At 36.2% G+C, this 25,415-nt stretch overlaps 1 protein-coding gene across 2 annotated transcripts in view; it reads right to left on the reverse strand.

The window, feature by feature from the left end:
• TMEM170B (transmembrane protein 170B) overlaps window positions 1-25,415 on the reverse strand; it is an 84,962-nt gene that overhangs the window by 33,011 nt on the left and 26,536 nt on the right. Inside the window, exon 3 of one of the 2 annotated variants that reach the window (XM_017891175.1) lies at window positions 12,768-16,143. The exons of the other annotated variant lie outside the window; for it this stretch is intronic. Within the exon in view, the coding sequence (XP_017746664.1) occupies window positions 16,013-16,143 (131 nt within the window). The 3' untranslated portion in view covers window positions 12,768-16,012. Of the gene's footprint in view, window positions 1-12,767; window positions 16,144-25,415 lie in introns of those variants that run through there. 2 annotated transcript variants of the gene reach the window in all.

Genomic DNA, 25,415 nt, shown 5'->3' on the forward strand with positions numbered 1-25,415 from the left:
AAAAAATAAAAAAAAATAAAATAAAATAAAATAAAATAAAATAATAAAATAAAATATAAAATAAAAAAATAAATAAAATAAAATAAAATAAAATGAAATAAAATAAAATAAAATAAAATAAAATAAAATAAAATAGAACCAGGCAGCACAGCAGGAGGTGAGCGGCGGGCCAGCGAGCATTACCTCCTGAGCTGCGCTTCACGTCAGATCAGTGGCGGCGTTAGAGTCTGGTGGGAGCACAAGCCCTATTGTGAACTGGGTACGTGAGGGATCTAGGTTGTGTGCTCCTTGTAAGAATCTAATGCCTGATGATCTGAGATGGAAGAGTTTCATCTTGAAACCACCCCCCACTCTGTCTGTGGAAAAACTGTCTTCCACAAAACCAGTCCCTCCTGCCAAATACGTTGGCGACTGCTGCTTTAGAACACACTTAATAAATGCTATTTACATTTAGTCTAACCCATTTGTCATTGTGGCTACCAAAGTGAGAAGATTGGAAAATTTGAGAGAGAGAGAGAGGAGAGAGAGAGATCAGGCTTTATTTTACCAAATTTATTACTGTATTAAAAGCTAGAGTTTTTGATAGTTTTGAACAAAAGCTGTTACTAACACCAGACTGGATTAGTAACAGCCAAGATAACCATAGGATTCTTTGAGTTGTGCATCATAAAACTGGAATCCTACCAAATGATTTGAGACATTTTCAAGTTGATGTCTGATACTTTCCAGAATTAAAATGCTGAATGGATATGTAAGAATAAACCAATTCTTAGTTATTCGGCCTGATTGTCCTCATTTTCTCTTATGAAAAAGCCCTGCTTTCATGACAGAACCTATTTCAAGGGCTTATTTTGTTAACTTTTAGGACAGTTCTTTAAACACACACACACACACATTATCTACATTATTCCTATCTTAATTCTCCGCCTACACTGCATGTGAAGAAATCCTTTGACATTTGACCACCTCTGCCCCCTTCCAGAGATGGTAAAGACAAAGTTGCATACATTTGAGATAGAAATGCTTTAAAATAGAAAGTGACACTTGTAAAGTGATACAAGTTTCAACATCAAACAAAAATTATTTTGGGGATATTTGCCAATTTATCTTTACCTCTTGTCTCCTGCATTGTGTAGGTGACATAAGGTTGAGTTGGTCTTTATGGACATGATTTTAATATAAATTTGGTTCAAACTTTTTAAATAGTTTCCCCAATACAGTCTCTAACACCACACAGATTCCTGATGTCATGAGTCAGGGTGTTTTTACTTAATCCTGATTCTGAGGTTGATCAGCAAACTGCTCATTTTTCCCATCACAACCAACAAAACTGCTCCTGATATACTTTAGACTCCAGTCTACAGGGGTCTTGAAAACACGGCTTCCCATATCAACGACCCCAAAAGTACTGTTTTCTTTCGTCCTTTTTGAACTCAAAAAAGGTCCAGCCGGCCTTCATGTTTTGCTTTGATTTGGCAACTTTTCCTGTCCAGATAATTGGTGGTGTGCATTGAACTAGTCAAGGTGAAACAAGAGTCTGAGAAGCATGCCACTTTATTTGTGAAAAAAATAGTCTGCTTAGTTAAACTAATGTTGAAAAATCTAAATGAAGCATTGCGGCAATTTTATTCTATGAGCATTCTATTGACCTGGGTGTGTAACTCTCATGACTGAACAGCTCTGTCACAAGATATTCCTGATAGAAGAAAACGGGACTTAACCCCTCAGTAAGATCTCATGTGAACATCCGGGCCTTTGTACATCCTTTCTCTTAAAATTCATAAGCCAAAGCATTGTGACACGAAAATGAGCTAGTCATGGGTTACCCAGGAAGTGACTAGTTTGCAAGGGGATCCCTTTGGGCCTCTAGGGATTACCGGAGTCCAGGCAATTAGGCTGTTATGGCCACCTCCATTCTGCTCTTAACATGCACATCTGTTCAAACAGCTGTCCAGGTCTCACAAGAGACCTTTGTTTAACCAAGTAAATGGCTTTCTTCATTTATTAAAAGCATTTTACCTTTCCCTCAAATAAGAACATATTGTGAGGACAAAATGACATTACAGATGTGAAAATGGTTTGAGAGTAAAAGTTGAATTCCAACATTATTACAATGATTACCCTATCAGTAATACAGGCTTTACATATATCCTCTAGGCACTTGTGAAAAATGAAAAACAGGCCAGACACAGTGGCCCACACCTATAATCCCAGCACTTTGGGAGGCTGAGGTAGGTAGATCACCTGAGGTCAGGTGTTTGAGAGCAGCCTGGCCAACATGGTGAAACCCCACCTCTACTAAAAACACAAAAATTGGCCAGGCATGGTGGTGGGCACCTGTAATCCCAGCTACTTGGGAGGCTGAGACAAAAGAATCACTTGAACATGGGAGGCAGAGGTTGCAGTGAGCCAAGATCGTGCCATTGCATTCCAGCCTAGGCAACAAGAGAGAAACCCTGTCTAAAAAACAAAAAAACAAAAAAACAAAAAAAGAACAAAAGTTATTTGAAAAGCTGAATTTAGATCAAGACAGTGTGTGTGTATATATTCTTGCATATGCATATATGAACACACATGTTTGTGTATGATGTTGGCCAAGACATGTAACCTGTATGCCTCAATTTCTGGATCAGCAAAATTGGAATAATACCTCTGCCTTGTTGAATTGCAAAAAAAGGGGAAAAAACAGAAGTTAGAGTTTAGATTTGAACTTTTCATCCCTTCTCGTTCACCTTGGAAAAAAATCCCCCAAGTTAAACAAGTTTCAAATAAATCTGGACATAGACTAAGGCTCAGAACTACACGGACATGTTAAGTGTCAAATGCTTGGAGCCAAACTGGTCCTGGCCTAGGAAAGTCTGAGAATAACAGGCCTATACTGATGCTGTCCTGTTACAAGTTTCAACTTGCATTTATGAGAAAGCAAAAAGAGTTGATGTGTTTTCAGGTTTATTGAAGAAGAAATTGGCATAGAGAGATTAAGTCTAATATGAGGTCTCATGGGCACAAAGGGTCAGAACCTAAGAGAAGACCCAGGTCTCATGTCATCTACTCTCAGGTAACATGCAAAGGGCTTTCAAAAGTCACAAGTCTCAATAAATAGGAATGCTTTTACACTGTTGATGGGAACGTAAATTAGTTCCACCATTGTGGAAGACAGTGTGGTGATTCCTCAAGGATCTAAAACCAGAAATACCATTTGACCCAGCAATCCCATTACTGGGTATATATCCAAAAAAATATAAATCATTCTACTATAAAGACACATGCACATATGTTTACTGCAGCACTATTTATAATAGCAAAGACATGGAACCAACCCAAATGCCCATCAATGATAGACTGGATAAAGAAAATGTGGTAGACATACACCATGGAATACTATGCAGCCATAAAAAGGAATGAGATCATGTCCTCTGCAGGGACATGATGAAGCTGGAAGCCATCATTCTCAGCATACTAACACAGGAACAGAAAACCAAACACTACATGTTCTCACTCATAAGTGGGAGCTGAATAATGAGAACACATGGACACAGGGAGGGGAACAACACACACCAGAGCCTGCTGGTGGGTGGAGGGCAAGGGAAGGGAATCTAGAGGATGGGTCAATAGGTGCAGCAAACCACCATGGCACACGTATACCTATGTAGCAAACATGCATGTTCTGCACATGGATCCCAGAACTTAAAAAAAGGAAAGTCACGAGTCTCTCAAAATTGTAGTTTCTTCAACCCTACATCTCCCACTCATCCCTGTACCTTCTCCTATTTTCCACATCAAAGATAACACAAGCGTCTTCTTTTAACACATTTTGGAGTCGCCCACCAACACCAATTCCNATAAAAAGGAATGAGAACATGTCCTCTGCCGGGACATGATAAATCTGGAATCCATCATTCTCAGCATACTAACACAGGAACAGAAAACCAAACACTACATGTTCTCACTCATAAGTGGGAGCTGAATAATGAGAACACATGGACACAGGGAGGGGAACAACACACACCAGAGCCTGCTGGTGGGTGGAGGGCAAGGGAAGGGAATCTAGAGGATGGGTCAATAGGTGCAGCAAACCACCATGGCACACGTATACCTATGTAGCAAACATGCATGTTCTGCACATGGATCCCAGAACTTAAAAAAAGGAAAGTCACGAGTCTCTCAAAATTGTAGTTTCTTCAACCCTACATCTCCCACTCATCCCTGTACCTTCTCCTATTTTCCACATCAAAGATAACACAAGCGTCTTCTTTTAACACATTTTGGAGTCGCCCACCAACACCAATTCCCACAAAAAGTAAGCCAAGTGTAGTTTTATGAAAATCTGTTTGGTCCTCTTCTTTTCTTTTCTTCTCTATTTATTTATTATTTATTTATTTTTGCGACAGAGTCTTACTTTGTCGCCCAGGCTGGAGTGCAGTGGTGCCATCTTGGCTCACTGCAACCTCTGCCTCCCGAGTTCAAGCGATTCACCTTCCTCAGCCTCCTGCGTAGCTGGGATCACAGGCGCCCACCAACATGCCCTGCTAATTTTTTATATTTTTAATAGAAAGGGTGTCTCACCATGTTGGCCAGGCTGGTCTTGAACTCCTGACCTCAAGTGATCTGCCCGCCTTGGCCTCCCAAAGTGCTGGGATTACAGGCGTGCACCATCTGGTGTCTGAAGTTCAGTCCTGATTGAAGACCCTGAGTGCAGGGGCACGTGTGTCTCCACGGCTGCTGCAGGCCACACTACGGAAAACAAAACTCAACGCTTTTACAACCAGAACCCTGGAGCTGAAAAGACCAACCCTCCCTCTCTGAGTTTGAACTAAATAGTTTGTCTCTGTAGCATAGTAAACAAAGCAGAGAAGCTCATTAGCAACAGGATCTGTGGTGGTTGATGACTATGTGCACAGCTGATGGGCAAGTCCCGGCCATCTTTCAGGATTAATTTATGCTGGCCGCCTTGGCTTCCTCATCTTGTACATACTTGGTTCAGAGAATGTGAGGAATTTGCTAGCTGAGCAAGTTTATTCATCCTGCTTTCTAACTAGGCTCTTTCCCACTGAGATATGTTTCTAAAATTTCCCTCAGCAGACTTCGTGGCAAAAGCAGTGCAGCCTTCAACGGGACAGTTTAAATCTAAAACAAATCCTCCCTAAAAATGCACTGTTCTCTGTCAGGACAGAATCTGACTTAGTCTTTGAAACAGAAGTGCCTGAACTTATTACCAAAACTTCTAGTAAAGGCTGGAAGGACATTATCCCTCTATGTGCAGACAATACATTGAAAGAGGCCACTGGGACAAAGGTTATTTGCTAAGCACTCACTACATGCAACATGAGATGTCATTCCATTTTACTAATGTAAGAACAGACTGTTGCAGAAGTTAAATGACTTGGACAAGTTCAATTACTAAGTGGGTGGAGGAGGAATTTAAAACCAAGTCTCATGATACAAGGCCGATTGCACTATGTGTGTGTAACCCCAAGTTGACCAACTGTATAACTGTCACTAAGAAAGCGTAGACTATTAAATTAGATACTAAGAAGTCAAGGCTTGCATCTGTAATCCCAGCTATTTGAGAGGCTGAGGCAAGAGGACTGCTTGAGGCTAGGGGTCAGAGACTTGCCTGGGTAACACAGTGTGACTCTTTAAATAATAAATAAAATACACTAGATAAAATAAATAAATTAGATAAATCCATTATGCATTGAGTTGGAATTTAAGAAAAATATATAAATCAAAGTCTAGATTAATGACTTACAAAAATCATAAACTAAAGTGATTTTCTAATTTGCAAACAACCCTGAAACCTATCTTAATAATTCTTTGGAAAGTTAAATTGGCTAGTGATGACATGAAGCAACCTCAATTTTTCTCATATTTAATTTTCTGGTGTGCATTTCTTTTGGAAAAAAATTAACATTAAATATACCACATGGAAATGAATCCAAAAGTAACAGTTAATTTCAGTTCATAGGTAATGTCCAAAGCAAAAGCAAGGAGAAAATAAAATAGAACCACTCCACCATCTAGTGACGGAACTCTTGCTTTACAAGAAAACCACCTGATGAATTACATTTTGCAAATCAGTCCCCAGAACTTTCTGAGCCTGAAGAATATTCATAAAATTGTCCAAAAGAATGCATAGTGACAATCAATCATAGAAAATTAAGAGCAGACAGGATAGATTCTTCTCCTAAGTTTCCATTTGGAAGCTAGAGGCAAAGCAAGTTTTACTTCTCAAGGAGTAAGTAGGTGCCATGGGTCCTGTTTACTTTCCCCTCTGCACCCAGAAGTTTTATGTACTATTTTATGAGCTAATAAGGGTTCGAAGCCAGGCATGGTGGCACACACCTGTAATCCCAGCTACTCAGGAGGCTAAGGGGAAGGACTGCTTAAGCCCAGGAGTTTGAGACCAACCTTGGCAAAATAGTGAGCAATCCACTCTCAAAAACAAAATAATAAGGGTTCAACTGCAAAACATAGATGGTATAAGGACCTGTTCAGTAAATCTGAAATGTTTCTCCACAAGCCTGACCAGGACTCATTCATATTGGTAAACACAAGGCTCAGTTTAAGACTCAAGCATCTTCCTTCTAATTACCTTTCCCTGTAGTTTTGTCCATCGTAGGTGGTGATAAATCTGAAATGTACTAGCCAAGCCTAGTGGTGCACACCTGTAGTCCTAGCTACTGGAGAGGCTGAGGAGGAAGGATCACTTGAGCCCAGGAGGTCAAGGCTGTAGTGAGCTACATCACTGCACTCCAGGCTGGGCAACAGAGTCAGACCTCATCAATCACTCACTAAATCTGAAATAAGTAAATGTGAAATTTAATGTCTTATTTGAATGCTCGGCAAATAACAAAATGCCCAAAGAAAACTGATTTATGTTTTAAAATTACAAAAATATTACTTCAAGAGCCAAAGATACTAGAACTAAAATAGAAAACTTTTTTTGGATCTCACGATTCATATTTTGTCCAAGATGTTAATATTCATGGCCAGGGAGAAAATATATTGAATAATTTCATGATTATTATGAATTTTAAAAATTACCAAGGAAGAAGAAAATACATTTCCAGAGTAATTATGTGGAATGAGTATGTCAGTGTATGTGAAAAAATGTTTACTTCCATTATGCTTGCGCAATGTTTAAAGTGAAGCTAGTTTTCATTCCAGCAAGATTTGAAACATGTATAGTGACTGGCTCCGTCAGCTCCAATCTCTTCACAGGCAAGAAAGTAGTTGAAAGCAGTTGGGTACTTAGCACTTCCCTGAGAAATCCCAAACATTCAAAATATGCATAAATTTGACAATTCAAATCCTGAGTTCATCATTTTTCAAAACCACATAATTTCATCTTGTTTTTGACAGTAATGAGATATTATCTCATTACAGGTAAGAGCTCCCAAAATACTCTGTGGACACCAATACAACATAGTCGCGGGGAAGCAAGGTAATAGAGCAAGAAAACCCCAGCCCGGCAATTATTAGCTCTGTGACCTTGAGAAGATCCTACCTTCTCTTAACTTCAAATGCTTCATCTATAAAACGGTGACAAAACACATCACTTGAAGGATTACCTTAAGTGTTAAAGAATACATATGAAGTGTCTAACAGATAAGAAGCACTCAACAAATGGTAGCTCCTTATTAATAAAACTGATAGCATGCTTCTTTAAACGGTAACTCAGAAGTAGATGTTACGTAGCCCAGGATTGGTCCTAGGCAAGTCTGTTACCTAGACTTTATGCCTCTCACCTTTATTTATGTATTTATTTATTTATTTTCTGAGACAAAGTCTCACTCTGTTGCCCAGGCTGGAGTGCAGTGGCGCGTTTTTGTCTCACTGAAACCTCCACCTCTTGTGATTTCCCAGCCTCAGCCTCCCAAGTAGCTGGGACTACAGGTACACACCACGGCGTCCGGCTAATTTTTTTTGTATTTTTAGTAGAGACGGGGTTTCACCATGTTGGCCAGGCTGGTCGCCTCTCACCTTTTAAGCACTACCTCCTAAATCTGTAGGTAAAACTGGGCCAGAAAAATTGACAAAAAGGCAAGAGAAGACATTTGAGTCCATAGTGAATGAATTGAAAAGATGTATCACCAAGAGTCGAACACCCCATAAAGCTTTCAAAGACAGGTTTATTTATATATAAGTGCATGAAATTGAATACAGAAACTTTATTAAAATACTGTATATTACAAATTTTTAATCCAATAAATTCTGTGTAATGACATTTAAGTGCTGGATTCACTTTTAACAGTTGTTTTGTGTGTATCAGTAAAGAGTTCACCCTGTATATTACAAAGAGGAGAGCCACATGAGGACCTCAGAAATGGTCCTGTGATTAGACACTGAATGATAGTAACTGTGCATCTTTTCCTTAAAGAAATGAATTGAAACCTAGATCTTATCTTTGTAGACCTACTTTCTATAGTTAAAAATAACTTGCGTATGTTTATTGCTGCCCTTTGAAGAAAATGAGAATGGTGAAAAATAATTTAAAATAAAGATCAACATCTCTAGGCTAAACCAATGCTTACTGCAATGAAATACTTAAAATTCACTGCAAAATTTGTGTTCTCCAGGAAATTATGCTATATACATAATGAGATTTGTACATGAATTGGGAAATAAAAAATTGCTTATATAAAATTAAAAATCAATAATATACAATATTTACAGCTTGTTAGGTATTATATATAAACATAGTTTTTAAAATAATCCTTCAAAATTAAACTGTTTTATGTAAACATGCAGTACACATACTCATACAGTGTAGTTTATAGTCTTAACAGAAGGGGAAATGTGTTCACATAACACAGGGTACTTCATCAAATATGCCTTTGTTTTTGTATATTACCCTTCCAGCATTTATTCTCCTGTCTTTAAGCTTCACAGTACATTTAGTATTTCTATAGTAAAAATAAATCCCTGATGGTAAACATATTTCTAAAGGTTAAGGTGTGTGCCCTGTACTACAGTATAAAACTAACACTGTTCACTAGAATCTCTAGTTTACAACAAAACTAAATTTTAAAGTCTCACACTTAATTTCTTAACTACATTTTTTTTCCATTTCATACTTGGAAAAAGAAAAAATAGAGAAAAATACCACATCATGAAAATATAGCGAAAGTAGCTGTCATCTGTCACAGTCAATGACTAAGTAACTGATTTACATTGAACCATATGAAGTTAGTAGCTACTATTTGTTAGGCTTTCTAAACTTTGAATTCCCAGTCATGGGTGATGTGTACCTAGCCAACTCCCATCCTGAATCTTGCTAAATCCACTTTGCACAAGTATCTTAACTTTCAAGGCACTAAGGCTTCATTTAGCTTTTAAAATCTGCCTGTGATTTACTAAATGATTCATCAGTGGTCTGAGAGTTAACACAATTTGAAAGTGAGACTTTTAATACCTGTCAGGTCAACTACATTTTTGCTATTTAAATAAAGACATTTTAGCTAGTTAACTTTCAAGATAAAGTTGATTCCCTCATCTCAGAATAACTAGAGTCAGGGGCTAATATTTACAGTAGAATCCTACGAATTCTGGAGGGCTAAAACAAAAAAAACTGTTAATTTCCTATTTGTTCATCTAAATGTGTGGAGCTCAAGTCTGAATGTGCATATTGGTGAGAGGGCCAAATTTTTAAAAAAAAATTCTTCCATTGTAAATGCATCCAATATCACAAACATTAAGAAGGTGTCAACAGTTTCTGTGGAGAAAACTTTAAAATGTTCCATTCCAAAAATACTTAACAATGATGTGTCAGTACTTTAAAAACAAGAGAAGCTTCATCATCAGTAGTCCTCTCGAGTTAACACTCATTTAAACAGGGCTCTATAAAAAGTGATTTCTGCTTAATTCAGCAAGACAGAATAAAATTTTGAAAGTGGTGATTTTTAGTAACTACCGATTTATATTTAAGAGAAAAAAGTGTTACAGTTACGGGACTCAGATGATTGATGATGCACCGCAATGCCCCTTTCTGTGTATTTGTGTCAAACTGCTTTTCAGTTTCAGTTATCCACCTAAATCCATTCCCAAAAAGGGTAGAGTCATGTTACTACCAAGAGTAATATGTGGATGCAGTGCATAATCTTAAAAACATATGTATGAGGTTCATGCTCTCCTGACTTGCCTGAAGTATTTACTTTTCAGTAAGATTAGAGCTGCACAATGGTAGGTGTTAATATTCTTTCCTAAACCAGCTCCTTGGATTCTATCAAAAAATTGTACATATGTTTAAACTATAACAGATGACATCTGTATGGAAAGAGGAGGAAGATTTTTAGGAAACTGCTAAATTTGTTCTCAAAATCAGGGAAGAGTTATTATGTAAGTTCAATATATGTGCCATAAATGTAAAGAATGTGAAAACAACTTCTCTAAACTCAGGGGAAGAGATGATTATAGTTCATAGCTCACTCAGAAATGTGAGTGTTTCCACTCATTTAAAAGTATTATCTGATTTATCTCCACATTTACTGAAAATACGTCAAATATTAAGCATTATTTACCCCAAATTCACGGATACATTTTTAGATAACTAATTCAGCAACCTCCTTAACACTGTACTGCCTACACAGAACAGAGCTCCTTAAGTGAGAAGATCAAACCTATCACCACACACACACAGAATGTAATACAATTTCAAAATGCACGGTGGTCAGTGAAGCCTCGCATATAAACACAGCACGTGTAAACATGCAGTCTACATACTCATCCAGTATAGTTTCTAGTCCTAACTAAAGCGTGGAAATTGTGTTTCACAGGATGTAGGGCGCTTCGTCAAATATGTTTTTGTTTTTGTGCATTATGTCTCTAAACGCTATAATTTTTAATCAAATAATATCCTTTTTATCCTGAAGAGTTTTCTTCCAAGATGTTGTAACAAAGACAGGAAGTTAAGAAAGATTATAAAACCATTCGATTATTGGTCCATTTTAACAATTAAGAGTTTCACCCCTGATTATTAAAAGAAATAGTAATTTACCCAGTTACCCAAAAAGTGTTACCAAATTTCTCTGCAATCGAAATCTGCTAGAATTTCTTCATTAATTTTCCTCGTCCCTCACATCTTAAAAACAAATAATGACTGCAGAGATTCTGATTGAGACTGAGAGAAAAATCTGTAGTGTCAAGAGTGAAGTGGTTTGAGAATATTTCAGAAATTGCTCCAGGCATTTTGTTACTCCCTGAATTATATAATGAACATAAATTTAAAATAATTGTACTTAAAGTTAAAAAAAAAAAAAAAAAAGGCTGGGTGCGGTGGCTCACGCCTGTAATCCCAGCACTTTGGGAGGCCGAGGTGGGCAGATCCCTTGAGGTCGGGAGATTGAGACCAGCCTGACTAACACAGAGAAACCCTGTCTCTAATAAAAATACAAAATCAGCCAGGCATGGTGGTGCGTGCCTGTAGTCCCAGCTACTCGGGAGGCTGAGGCAGGAGAATGGCGTGAACCCGGGAGGCGGAGCTTGCAGAGAGCCGAGATCGTGCCACTGCACTCCACTGGGCGACAGGGCGAGACTCCATCTCAAAAAAAAAAGAAACAAAATAACAGCTAGGGCTTAAGCACCCTTGGCCAGTGGAAGAAAGGACTTGGTAGACACTGAATATCATTCTATTTTTCTACAGAATTAGAACTGCACTGTAGAGCCAAAGGCCCAGGGCCGGTAGAAGAAAACAGACATAGAGAAGACAGAAGGGTTATATATCGCTCTTACTTTTCAAGAAGAATAATTAGCAAATAGCAGAAAGTCAATGAATCAACATGGCTGAATGCATCCAAGGGAAGTAAGTGGGATTAGGGAAAGGAGTCAAGGCTGACTACCTCTCTACCCTTGTCCTATTTTAACCAGTGGTCAACAGAACTCCTAATTTAATCCTCCTTGCACTGGCCATTTCTGCCACCACCAATTCACAAAAGGTTCTTAAAGATCTGCTGATTTTAAAAAGAAAAGGTGAAAAGGAGATGAAGCAAGATTCTAAGAGAATGTTTTTAGTTTCTTTCCTAACGTATATGTAGGGAAAATATAGAAATGAAAGAAAACTGATGAATTTTACAAAACAACATATTCAATTGGTAATGCAATTGCAAAATGTAATTTAAAAAAAATTCTAGAGACTATCGATTGATCATTTACTGTCAAATACATACTGCTTTGCCATTCATAAACAATCTCACATAATCCTCACAATAACTACATGAGGTATTAGTCACATTTTATAGAGTATGAACTGAGGCTCAGAGAGGTTAAGTGATTCACTCAAGGTCAAAAAGCTGACAAGTGACAGAGTCTTAATTCAATCTGTGTTGCTGGCTTGGAGTCTAGTATTCTCTTCACTATGTCACAGCCATGATATCTCAGTTATGGAAATTCTATTTAGTGGATGAACCAGGAAAATGAGAATTTGGAGAGACAAAACAGGCTAACTCTCAACTAAAACCAGGAAGCAAAATGTTGTCCCAAACTTTTTAGGATTTAAAATCATCTTGCTAGCTCTTGGTGGACTCAAGGTAAAGAATTCCATCTTGGTAATTCTTGTACTCCTTACTAGAGAAAATACTTGGTAGAGCACTTTACATAGTGGATCCACAAAAGGTGTTTACAAAAGAGAATTATTTGGTGTATGAGTGGCAGCCTAGGTACATCAATGTGGCAGCTGCACTTTCTTCATTAGAGGTTCTTTAAAGACCTTTTCCACAACATTCTATGATTTCAAATTATCCCGTTCCTTATATCACAAATACAAGACATACAGGCCAACTCATTTCTTTATTTCTCTCATTTAAAGTACAAACAAAACCCAACCCTTATACTTTTTCGAGCAGTGAAATGTATGCTGCAAATACTAAGAAAGTATATTGGGTAACAAACTGTAACACTGTTTGGTAAACATTAAGATCTAAAGAATAATTCAGCTACAGGCCCTGAAGATAGCCATCATTTAGGACTTTGTTTATCCTAAGCAAGGTAGGGTATTACCTTGGAACTCTCTCATGGGGAAGACTACTAGTTCTCCTTCTTTTAAAGTTTTAAGCATTATCTGTAGTTTATTTGGGGCCTCCTGACTAGCTGTCAACTATGGGCATTTTTAATCAGTATGTTAAACAATAATTAGTTTGGACTGGACATGTAGGAGTTCCTTCTTTGGGGAGCTGATTTCACTGTAAACAATATTTTATTAAACACTTTTTTAATAAAGGAGTGTCCACTATAGAGGATCCTCCCTCCCTTCCTGCATTTGTCATGAAGAAATGTACTGCTAAATCATATATAAATTTTAACGAAGTATATAACCCAAATACATCAATAAGGGCTTTTGTCATGTCCGAAACAACGGTCTCCAGCTCTATTAAGTGAAGAAAATTTTTCCAAAATTCAAAATTCTCAAACATCCTCAAACCTATTTTAAAAGATCATTACACTGAACAAATTTTCCACTAGAACATGAAAGTGTTCATTGAAAAAAAGGTTTCCAAGTAGACTGTATTCATATATAGCAGCTCTCTATATACGTATATAATGATATATATGTGTGTGTATATATATCATTAAACATTTCTTGTGTCTATAGGAAAGCTACTAACTTTTTAAAAATCTCAGCATATAAATAGCTATTAAGACAATTCATAAACTCACACTATTCAACTGCATCTCAAAACATCAAAAGAGTGACAGTTGCACAAAATCTCCATGGAAATAACTGAAAACAGCAAAGGAACCAAAAATAACCCTTAAAATTAAAAGTATACACATACACACACAATTCATAATGTAAAGCAACTTGATAATGAGATAACTGCAGGACACTCTACAAACTAATTATTAACCGTTCAATTATACTTTCATTCTAGAGTAAAAACAAGAGTTTAAATCTCTTTGGTCCACACATTGGTACATTTAATGTATCCAAGTTATTTTCTCATTAATTTTGGATTATGAATCGTGCTCTATATTACTTTACCGTTTCTTAAATCATAAAATAACCATATGTTAAAGTAAGTATTCCTTCTGTAGATGTGAAACAATTTCCACATGCTATTGGTGGTTCCTCTGGAAGAATACGAATGCTTTAAATTATTCACAGAATAGCCAAAATAAAGGAAGAACACAATTCAAGTCTGGCAGAAAAGAAAAAATGATTGACTTGGAAAAGTTATGCCTAAATTTAATTTGTAAAAACATCAGGAATATAAAGAACACATGAAAACAATTTCAGGCTTGCACATAATAAAATAATCAATTTTAAGATTTACTTCAAAGATCCATGCATAGTTGCTTATTATTTTTTTTAAAACGAATTTCCAAGCCAGTGTTAGTAAATCCCTTAAATTGGCTTCCATACTGGGAAAAGTACTGCCTCTCCAACTTCTCATTGATAAATTGTGGATATATTCTGCTTCTGGCTAGAGAAAAAGTGGTACGGGTAACAAAGTTCTTAAATTTGAATGGAATATAACAAAGGCCTACCTTTACAGCAAATTGGATTAAACAGCAAGGCTACCAGGTTATTTTTTGATTATCCTTAACATTCTCTGCAATGTCTCCTTTGAGTTAGCACATTATAACTGTATCTGGTGCCAAAAAAATCTCATTAGGAGACCAGTTCAACCCTACTTCCTATACTCTTACAATTACGTATTGCCAGAACCTCTTAAAATGTTTTATATAAAGGACATTTCCACTTTTAACATACGCCCTCACAGATTCTTCTAGTAAACTTAAATCATAACTTCCTATCATAAATCAAGAACTGAACAACTGAAATGAATTACTCAAATACACATTCAGTACTGTATTGATATGCTGAGACTAACTGCCAAATTTTAAAATTATCTACTATATTTCCCAATTTTCACTTAGCAAAATTATGATGTTGCCACATGTCCAAAGTAAAATAAGTTTATTACTCTTCCTATATAACTTACTTGTTACTTATAGCTACAAATGAGGTCTTTATTTCCAGAGCCTAATTTAGGCCACTCTCTAAAAACAGTTAATACTCCAGAATGAAAGACTGTTTATGTTTTGTCAAAAATCAAGATATATGCAACACGTAATATAATCCCACTGAGATACTAGTTATAAAGATGTTTTGTCCATGAGATACAAGGCAAAAACTTTCTTTAGAAGGGTCAAAGAATGCAACATGCATTTCAGACTTTTTTCTTACAAAATGTTTAAGAAAATTTTCAAATTATATTTTTATGACGCACAAACTACAATCAATGTGTATGACCCTTCAAGTTTCTGAATTTGTATAAACAGAATATGTATGCGTGAGGGAAGCTATTAAAAGGGTGTTAAGTTAGTGAAAAGTATGCACCCTACAGAGCTACTCTGAGTTCTTAAAACGGTTGAGCTAGTCTTCAGTTAAGAAGACTTATCTTCCACATCAATTAAATAACAATAATACCTAAACATATTGAAGCCCTAAATCCCAGAAACGCGCAACATTTAAAACCAAATAATTTCTCTCATATTAAAGAATTCAGTATTTAGCACTCATACGGGATTTAGTGTTACAGAACAAAAATCTTAGTACATTACCTGAATTCATGTCAAATATGTTCACAGCACTCAGCTACATCTACGCTTGCAAATTGTCACATGATCAATGTTAACAAAAAGAAAAGAGTTTGGCACATATATCAATACTTCGAAACGTCCCTGTAACTTAACACAACACTGTTAGGAACGATGATTTTCAACACCAATGTTAACCTGATAGGCAGCTAAACAAGGTGCTTTTTCTTGTAACTTTACATAGTGTCTTAATGCACCTTGCCTGAGACAGAGGCACATAAGGTGCAGTGCGGTAGTGCAATCACTTGAACACCAGAGGGCAATCTTTCCACACAGCTCAAGGTCTTCCTTATGCTTTGACCTGCTCAGTCCACATTCTTGCACAATTTCATTTCCACTTGTTAACAACGCCGTTTTCAGGGAATCTGTACATCTGTTTCCTTATGTGAAGTAAGACATTCCCACAGAAACCTCAAAGTGTAGCGAGGATCCTTGAAAAGGAGATGATTAATGTCAGTACAGTCTGTCCAACGCCCCATACCAGCGCTTCCAAAGGGGCCATGTTCTTCCCAGCTACTCTGTAAATGCCCGCTACTGCTGCACCTAAGGAGAAACGGGAGACAAATGAAGGGACACAGCCCCTCGTTTTATAACACACTGCATGCTGCACCTTAAGAGCCCTTTTCATTTCATCAAAACTTAAATCATCGTATTTTTTCATTTTATCCACTTTCTATGAGAAAGTTTCCCTGTGACTGGTGAAAGTTACACCTTCCCATAATACACTTAGCCACTTATTTGAAAAACAGACTTTTCTACTCAACCAAAAGATATGTATTTATGGTATATGCTCCATACTTGATAGCAAATACGTTCATAAAAATAATTCATTATTGCAACCTCTCACCTGGGCATTCAATTAGCTACACCTCTGTAGCATTTTTGTAAACATACAACATAACATACTGATAATTACAAATAATAATGCAGAAAAATAACATAATTTAATGTAATTGCTAAATTATTAATAAATATTTTGATATTAAAGGTATCTTTTTTGAATAATATGAATCTTTAAATGTCATGTAAAATATAATACCTGACTAATCCATCTCACAATTCTCACAATCTACCATATAAAATAGTTCATTGCTTTTTAAATAAACCATCTAACTCTAAGTTATCTGGAGACTAGTATCTTGATGTCTAATAAGAATAGAAAATGAACTTGACATCTATTCTAGTGAGGTTCCTTAGGTAATGTACACTTCCAAGAACGGGAGAATCTCAGCATATGAGGAACCTCAGTGCCCATCCGATTCAACATCTGATCTTCACAGACCATCCATAATGATGTGGTATCTAAGTGGCTAACTTTAAAAGCACATTTAGGAACCAAAAAGGAGGAAATATTTAAATTATAATACGCCATCTCACAGATGCAGATGGCCTGAAAACTATTTTTCTAGCAAAACTGTCTATATATCCTAAAATGGTTAGATAAAAGAACATAAGAAAAAGAAAAGAAGTTATCTGAAGATACTGAATTGACAATTACAATTAAGACTGAAACCTATTCATGAAAATTAGAATATAATTTTTACTTGTCAACTTAGAAAAAAATTAGCTAAAGATTAATTCTTTGTACTTCACCCAAAATCTTCCAAATAAAAGTTATTGTATTGCTTTGCAAGAGATGTAAACAGGAAAAGCAAATTATTAACCTAAATCAAGGACTTTCATATACATGTTTTAAAATAAAAGGAAATTAAAATAGTGTACTTACCATATACTATGTATTTTGCTAGGAACTTTAAAAATATTATCATATTTAAATATCATACCACCCCCTCAGTATTATCATCTAATTTAAAGATGAAAAAAACAGAGGTTCAGAGGGGTTCAGTTACTAGCCCCAGGAAATAGAGCAAGTACAAGAGCTGGGATTTTTCAATCCAGGTTAGTATGGCTATAAATCCCAAAATCATTCTATCACTTCATATTTACACTAAGTGAAAATGAGAACAAAGAATTCAGAAAATGATAAAGTAGCTAATAAGCATCTCAAAACTCCTAGTAGCACCAACATTTACTTAATCAAACAATAAAATCACTTGTATAATTGGTCACATAACCAAATTGTGGAACTGGATGACATTCTTTAAAAATATTAAGTATCCTACAACTTTGTTATCAGAAATTATGTTAAAATAAATTAGAGTAATACTCTTTCTCTTTGGATTCATCCTAGATTTATGTGACTATCTTCCATTTTAAAAACCACAATTCGGCCTCCATCCCTCTGATACTGTTTTCAATCATGATCCACAAGAAGGGGAAAATCAAAGCAATTACTAGCTCAGGCTGCCATGAAATGGAAAACAAATGTATCAATTCAAATGCTACATGCTTACATAAGGTGAGGAGCACGGGTTCTGGAGCTCCTAGATTAAAATCCAAGCTCCACTACTTAGCAACTGTGTTACAATGGGCAATCACTTAGCCTCCCATGCCTTGCTTCCTCAACTGTAAAATGGGTGGGCATGAAGATTAAGAGATGACACTTGTCAAGTGCTTAAAAATAGTGGATGATCCTAGTATGTACTCAACAAATTTTGGCTAGTAGTCATCATAGTAGTAAAGGATAAAGATAATTCCAATCAGTGATTCAACATTCAATAAATGGTGTTGGAACGACTGGTAGCCATTTCAAAAAAATAAATTTAGGTCCCTGCTTCACACCATTCACCAAATAAATTTCAGATGGATTAAATAACTAAATGTTAAAAACAAAAGTACATATCTAAACTTTAAAATGTAAGATAATTATATTTATGATCCTAGGAAAAGAGATCTTCTTAAGACCACAAAAAAATAGTAAAACCCATACAGGTATCACACCAAGGAACAGACTGGAAAGTATTTGCTATATGCAAAACAAACTGATGATTAGTATTTAGAATATAAACACACACATATACAAGCATAAACACATAATCAATACAGCATTTTTGTAATCAAACAAAAACAAAACAAATGTCCACCATCAGCTGGAGATAAACTACATGAAGTCCATACCATGAACCCATACAATTTCAAAAGGAAAATATAGATCTGTATGAACTGAAATAAAAGTAACTTAGACATATCATCTATGTAACAAAGAAAATAAAACATAAAACAATACGTATTCTCTACTAGTACATACATACGTGTGTATGTATGCATGTATGTATGTAAATATGTACGAGTGAATGTAATGCATCAACAAATAATCTGGTGGATACATACCAAACTGAAAATAGGGCTTGCTTCTGAGAAGAGCACTAGTTTGAGAGTGTTGGTCAAAAGGGACTTTGCTTTATCTACAATGTTTTCAGTTTTATATAATGAATATAATCATATATTACTCACGTAATAAAATTTTTTAAATCTAACAACTTCTATACCTAACTTGCCTAAAACGTCCCTAAAATCCCAAGAAACTTTCATCTTAAATGTCAGGATATGAAAGATATTTCATTTTACATGCCAGGATATCTTTCAATCCTATTTTCAAACAAAATATTGGTATACAATGAAAAGTTAAATAAATTCTTGATTTAAAAAAGCAGGGCACAAATATATTATGGAATATAATAGGAAATAACTATATTCCTTGTATGCAGCTATAAGTTATTCATTTTCACTGCCATACAGAATTCCAAGTATGAATATACCACAATTTATTTATCCATTCTGTGGCCAACATTTCTTTGTTTTCAGTCCTTTACAATCACAAACACTGCTCCTGTTCTTGTCCACAACCCCTAGCACACACATGCAATTAAGAGTTTCTCCATGATCCATGGGTAAAACCAGAATTGCTCAGCCCTATGGTATGGACCTGTTCAACTTGACTAGATAGTGCCAAATTATTTTTCCAAATTAGTTGTACCAATGTATATTTCAGTTACTCCATATCCTCAGAGGCAGGTGATATCCCCTTTTTTTTTTATTTTATTTTTTTGCCAATCTAGTGGGTAAGAGATATTATCTATCTGATTAATTTATAAATCCTTGGCAATTAATGTGATTAAGTTTCTCTTCACATATTATTAACCATTAGGGTTTCTACTTCTAGGAAATGCTTAAGTCCTTTATTCATTTTTCTACTGGGTTGTCTTTTTACTTAAGTCACAGGGTTTTAAAAAATATATAGTCTAGATATTAATCTTTTACAATTATATGAAGTTATATATTGTTTTAACAAGTATCCCAGTTTGTTCTTTAGTTTTCACTCTCCTTAGGGTGTCTTGCTGAACAACAGCTAGCTGAAAGAGTACATTAAGATCTTTATTTTCATGGTGATTTATGAGGCTAATATATGCAGGCATTTAAAGAAGTGGGATAGGGTGCTTGAAATAAATAACACATGTGGATCTGCCACTGTGAACAGTAGTGAACATGATCAATTAGACATAAGGAAAGATCCCAAATGAAGTGGAGAAAGCAATACTGCCGAGATGACTTGAAGGTGAGTAAAAGATACAAAACTACAAGGATGAAGGGGAATAGAAGAGTCATCAGTAGACAGAAAACACTGATACACAACATAAAAGTGCCTGCAAATGGGCATTCCAATAAAAAGTGATGTTATCTGCCCTGCGTATTTCCTGACAGAAAGCAAATGATAGCCTGTAGTCCTAGTGACTCAGGAGGCTGAGTTGGGAGGATCACTGGAGCTCAGAAGTTCAAGGGTACAATGAGGTATGAGTGTGCCACTGCACTCCAGCCTGGGCAGCAGAGCCAGACCCTATCTCTAAAATGGAAAAAGAAAAAAAAAAGCAAGCATATCATAAAGGTTAAGTGTGAAGAGACACAAAGAGCTATGGGTAGAAAAACAGAAAAAAAATAGAATAAGGATAAGGGAAGAATTAGTTTTAATAATATGTTCATTCTATCAGTTTGCACAGTTAGATCGAGGTTGGCAAACTACAATCCACAAATCTGGCCCACCCACCTATTTTGTAAGCATGTAGGCTAAGAATAGTTTTCACATTTTTAAAGTGATTTTTTAAAATTCAGAGAATAACATTATATGATACATGAAAATTGTATGAAATTCTGATTGTAGTGTTCATCAATAATGTTTTCTTGAAATACAGCTGCACTCATTTCTGACATTGAATTATCTTTTGCATTCCAAGAATAGCAATTCCTAAGGTTCTGGTGTAGTCCTCATCTTATTCAGCAACAAGATTCCACTGACCTCTGCAAATAAGCTGTGCACACCTTTTATTCTATTTTCTGCAATAACTTGGATCAAATATGAACTAGTTGTTCTTGAAAGTTTGGTACAATTCTCCTGTAAACCCCTTTGGGCCTGGAGTTTTTTTGGAAGAAGGGTCTTTAATATTGCAATTGGCAAAAATAATTATTTTCCTATTCATATTTCCTATTTCCATTTATGTCACTTTTGACATTTTATATTTAGGTACGGCTGTTCATAAAACTATTTTATTTTTATAATTCTCTACCTTCATTACTGAGATTTAGTTATTTCTTCTATTATGCTCTGTATTTTACTCTTTTGCCTTAATCCTTTTTTCTTAGTTTGCCAGCAGTCTATTCATCTTATCTCTCCAAAGAACCAGTTTTTTGTTAATCTTTCATAAACCTGACTTACAAAGCTTAATAGTATTTCTCCACACCAATAAAACTAAACAATGTAATCAAAAGATATTCATGCACAATAGCCGTAACAGGTGTTTAGGAATTAACTTAATAAAAAATATACAAACTTCCTATCGAGAAAAGCATTTTTAAACTCTAATAAGAGACATAAAAGATGATCTCAATAAACGCAGATACACTACATGTTCCTGGGTGATATAATATGCCAATTCTTCCCAAATCATTCTCTATATTCAGTTAAATCCTAATAAAATCATTATCATACTTTTGAGCGATCCACAGACACAGTCTAAAATTTATATGAAAGAATAAAGCTCCATCAATAACTATAAACTTTGAGAAAGGAAAGCAACAAGAGGGACCTATTCCTGACAGATATTAAGATATACCACAAAACTACTGGGATAAAAAAAAAGTGACCCTTCCATAAGAACAGACAAAAAAAACCCAACGAATCAGAATAGAGTTCAGAGACAGATCCCTGTACTTTGAGAATGTAATACACAATAAACGTGGCACCACAAATCAATAAGGAAATGATTTTTTTTTTAGTGTATGGTATGATAAAAACTGATTTACTATATGGCAGTGGGGGGAAAAAAACACATAGAATCCTATCCAATACCTAAAACAAAGGTAGACTCTACATGGAGGATAAATTATGGCCTGAATGCCCGATGCCTTTTTTGTAAATGGAAATAAAGTTTTACTGAAACAGGCCATGCGCATTCATCCACATATGTCTATGGCTGCTTTTGCACTACCTTGGCAGAACTGAATAATGTGACAGAGACCAGTAGCCTGCGAAATCTAAGATATTTATTCCTTGGCCCTTTACAAAAATGTTTGCCAATTCCTGCTACAGGCGAATTAAAGACCTTAATACAAAAGGAAAAACTGTAAAATTAACGGAAGAAAATATCAGAATATCTTTTGGCACTGGTATGGGGGATAACTTCTTTAATAAAATCTTTATGAACCGTAAGGCAAAAACTCTTTAAGTTGATCACATCAAAATCAAGGATTTCTGCTCTGTAAATTATATCATGGATGAAGGTAACTGATAAAAGACTGAGATAAATTATTTGCAAAGTCCAAAACCAGAGGTCAATATCTCTAATATATAAAAATATCTGTAATTTAAAAAGGAAACAAGAATACCAAAAGAAAACCACAGAATGTAAAGGAGTAATCTATGGAACAGAAAACCTAAATACATAATAAACATAGGAAGAGATGCTCACAGAAATGCAAATTAAACCAACAATGAGAACTTACTTTACACCTTTAGACTGGCTAAAATTAAACAGCTAAAATTAGACATTATATAGAAATAAGTTTCTCCCAATTCTGGTATTAACTAAAAATACTATATGAAAAATCACTCTGGTTTCAAAATAAAATCTAAGTAGCAGCAAAATATAATGAATATGTAACTGTATTCAGTCAGCAGCATCTTATTGAATATAGATATTTAGCAATCAATAACTGAACTGAAGATACAGCTACGAGTGCACTAGTATTCACAACTTGTATTAAGAAAATAAATATCACTACTCACATTGGCTAGTTTTCCTAACTCACCTGTTTGCAGGTCAGATAATTAGCCAGAAAAAATTACATGTTTTATTGCTAATACACACACAAATTTTTACTTGAAATTGTGTCAGACTTACATTTTTAAGGATTTAAAAATATTAACACTGCAGTTTCTAAAATCACTGGCTTACTTTATTCTTGACTGAATTGCAAATGGGTTACATATACACACATATCATCAGAGATAAATGGAAGAATTCAATTTCTCATGCTCTCTTTAAAGTCTTGCAATAATATATGCAAATAAATACATATATATATATACACACATACCACTTAAACTTCCAAACAAGCTGCTCCTTCTTCCTTCCTCCTCTGTTCATGGTTCCACAATTACAACAGTGGCCATGTCAAAAACTACTGGCAGCCCCTTTCATATCTCTTTGCCACCACAATTAATAACTAATTTAGATTTTTTGTCCTTTGTATAGTTCTTACATTAACTCCTTCCTTCCCAACCTACGGCCATTATTGTAGTTCAGAACCTGGCCTCAAGTATAGATTACAGTTAATGCCTCTTAATTCCTCTTCCTTCCTCTTTATTCTCTCTCCCTATCCCCTCTTCTTTATTTCCTTTCCTCCCTCTCTTCCTCTCTCACTCCTCCTCTCCATCCAACCTGTATGTTTTGAGTATAAATTATGTTCTAGGTACTGTTTTATTTTTGGGGATCGAGCAGTGATGAAGACAGACCAGGTCCCTGCTCTTTCAGGGTTTTCTCTTGCTTCTATACGTTAATTCTGTATTCAACTATAAAACAAAATTTACCACTGAACTGCTTTGTCCCTTGCCAACTGCATTCAAAAATATCCATTTGTTTTCCATGACCTGCAGGATAAAAGCCCAAACTTCCCAGATAGCTTTCCAAGGCCCTCTGGAATCTGGCTCCATTCTACCTTTCCTATGTGCTTTAGCTAAACCTGAGCACCTGTTTAAAACCCTGTCTATGACAAAGCGTATGAGGTACCATTCATATCATCAAATTAAAGGTTGAATGCAGAAACAACAAAAGCAGTTATAAAAACTTAACACAAGATAACACAGAAAAAAACAGCAACTGAAGAATAAGAAAAAAGACTCCTCCCCATTTCCCACAAGTATTTTATGGTTGTCTTATTAGTGCCTAGGACATACCCAGGGACATGGGAGCAGGGCTTTCCTCTCAAGACAAAGGATATCAATCATTCTGGAAAGGGTAAAGAAGGGAATCCCTTGCATCATAAAGATAAGGTTGCCTTCTTATCTCTGAGGCAAGAATCAACTAGAAAGGAAGAAGAAACTGTCAGAGAGTCCCAAAACAGATCCAGTGGTAGCAGTGAGCTGACCCTGACATATGGGAATAGGCCAGATGTGAAGGGCAACAGACACTTGTACTGGCAGTCACAGAATTGATAGCAGCACAGAGAGGTACCCGGTTTCTGGCACAACCACACTAAGCAAGCAGATGTGGCACACTCCAGTCTCTACAGGGTGCACACCTAAGCTCTGCTCAACCAGCAGCTGCAGAAATTGTTACAGTAGGTAAGTTGTCAGCAGTGGGCCAGGACAGGGCTACCCCTATCCCCTAGGAATGTCAGGTGACCATCAGGTGATGGTCCGGCAGTTGTCACACTAAAATGATAACTGGTCACAGGCACCAGGGAGAGACAATTTTCCAAAGGATAAAAACACTTGAAACTGGTAACCAGTAGCTTCCAATAAAATCTCAGGAAATGGGTAAGTGGGCTCGAGCATGCGCATTAAGACAAAATGGTAGAGTATGAGTTTCGGGGGCATTCCACTAGAAAAGGGAAGAAAGCCTCAGATGAGCATGACTACAACTTCTTAAACACACTGTGCATGTTCGCCTCCCAAGTGTAAGGAGGGCACTGCACATGCAGGTGGCTCACCCTAAAGGAAGAATGAAGGAAAAGGGGTGCAAGACACTGGAAATGGGCCAGCAAGTTGTAGGACCAAAGTTTAATGGGACACTTGACCTCCAAAGTGCCCGCCTGGGTCTCTTCCAAGTGTACTTTCCTTTCTTTCTTGCTCTAAAGCTTTGAAATTCCACTCCTGCTCTGAAACTTGCCTCAGTCTCTTTTTCTGTCTTACACCCCTCAGTCAAATTATTTCTTCTGAGGAGGCAAGAACTGAGGCTGCTGCAGACCTGTATGGATTTGCTGCTGGTAACTTGGACACCTTCTGCTGATAACAAAACCGTAACTAATTCTTTGAAGTCAGGCTGGAGTTTGGGCCTAAGTACAGTGTTAAGCAGAGAAGGCCAGAGGGAATGAACCTGAAAACTTGTCTGAAAAAGCTCATGAGGCAGCACAGCAGGGAACCTGCAAAGCACTAGAGGACACTCTAGCACAGCTTATTTCTAGTAGGCCATAATAATGTGTGCATAAGAAGAAAGTGCAATTTTATTGTGTAGTCACAGGCAGATGACAGTAAGGACCTCAGGGCTATACCTTTGTTTATGATAATTATCACAGACATATTTTTATGCCTTTCCTTTTTCCTAGAAAGTGAGCAACTTTAAAGCAGAAACTATAATCACTGTGAATTTTCCCATTGAACTGCCTTGCCTCTTGGCAACTGTTACGAATTTTTCTGTTTCCCA

The sequence above is a fragment of the Rhinopithecus bieti genome, unplaced genomic scaffold, assembly GCF_001698545.2.
Source record: "Rhinopithecus bieti isolate Rb0 unplaced genomic scaffold, ASM169854v2 scaffold_19939, whole genome shotgun sequence".
NCBI lineage: Eukaryota > Metazoa > Chordata > Mammalia > Primates > Cercopithecidae > Rhinopithecus > Rhinopithecus bieti.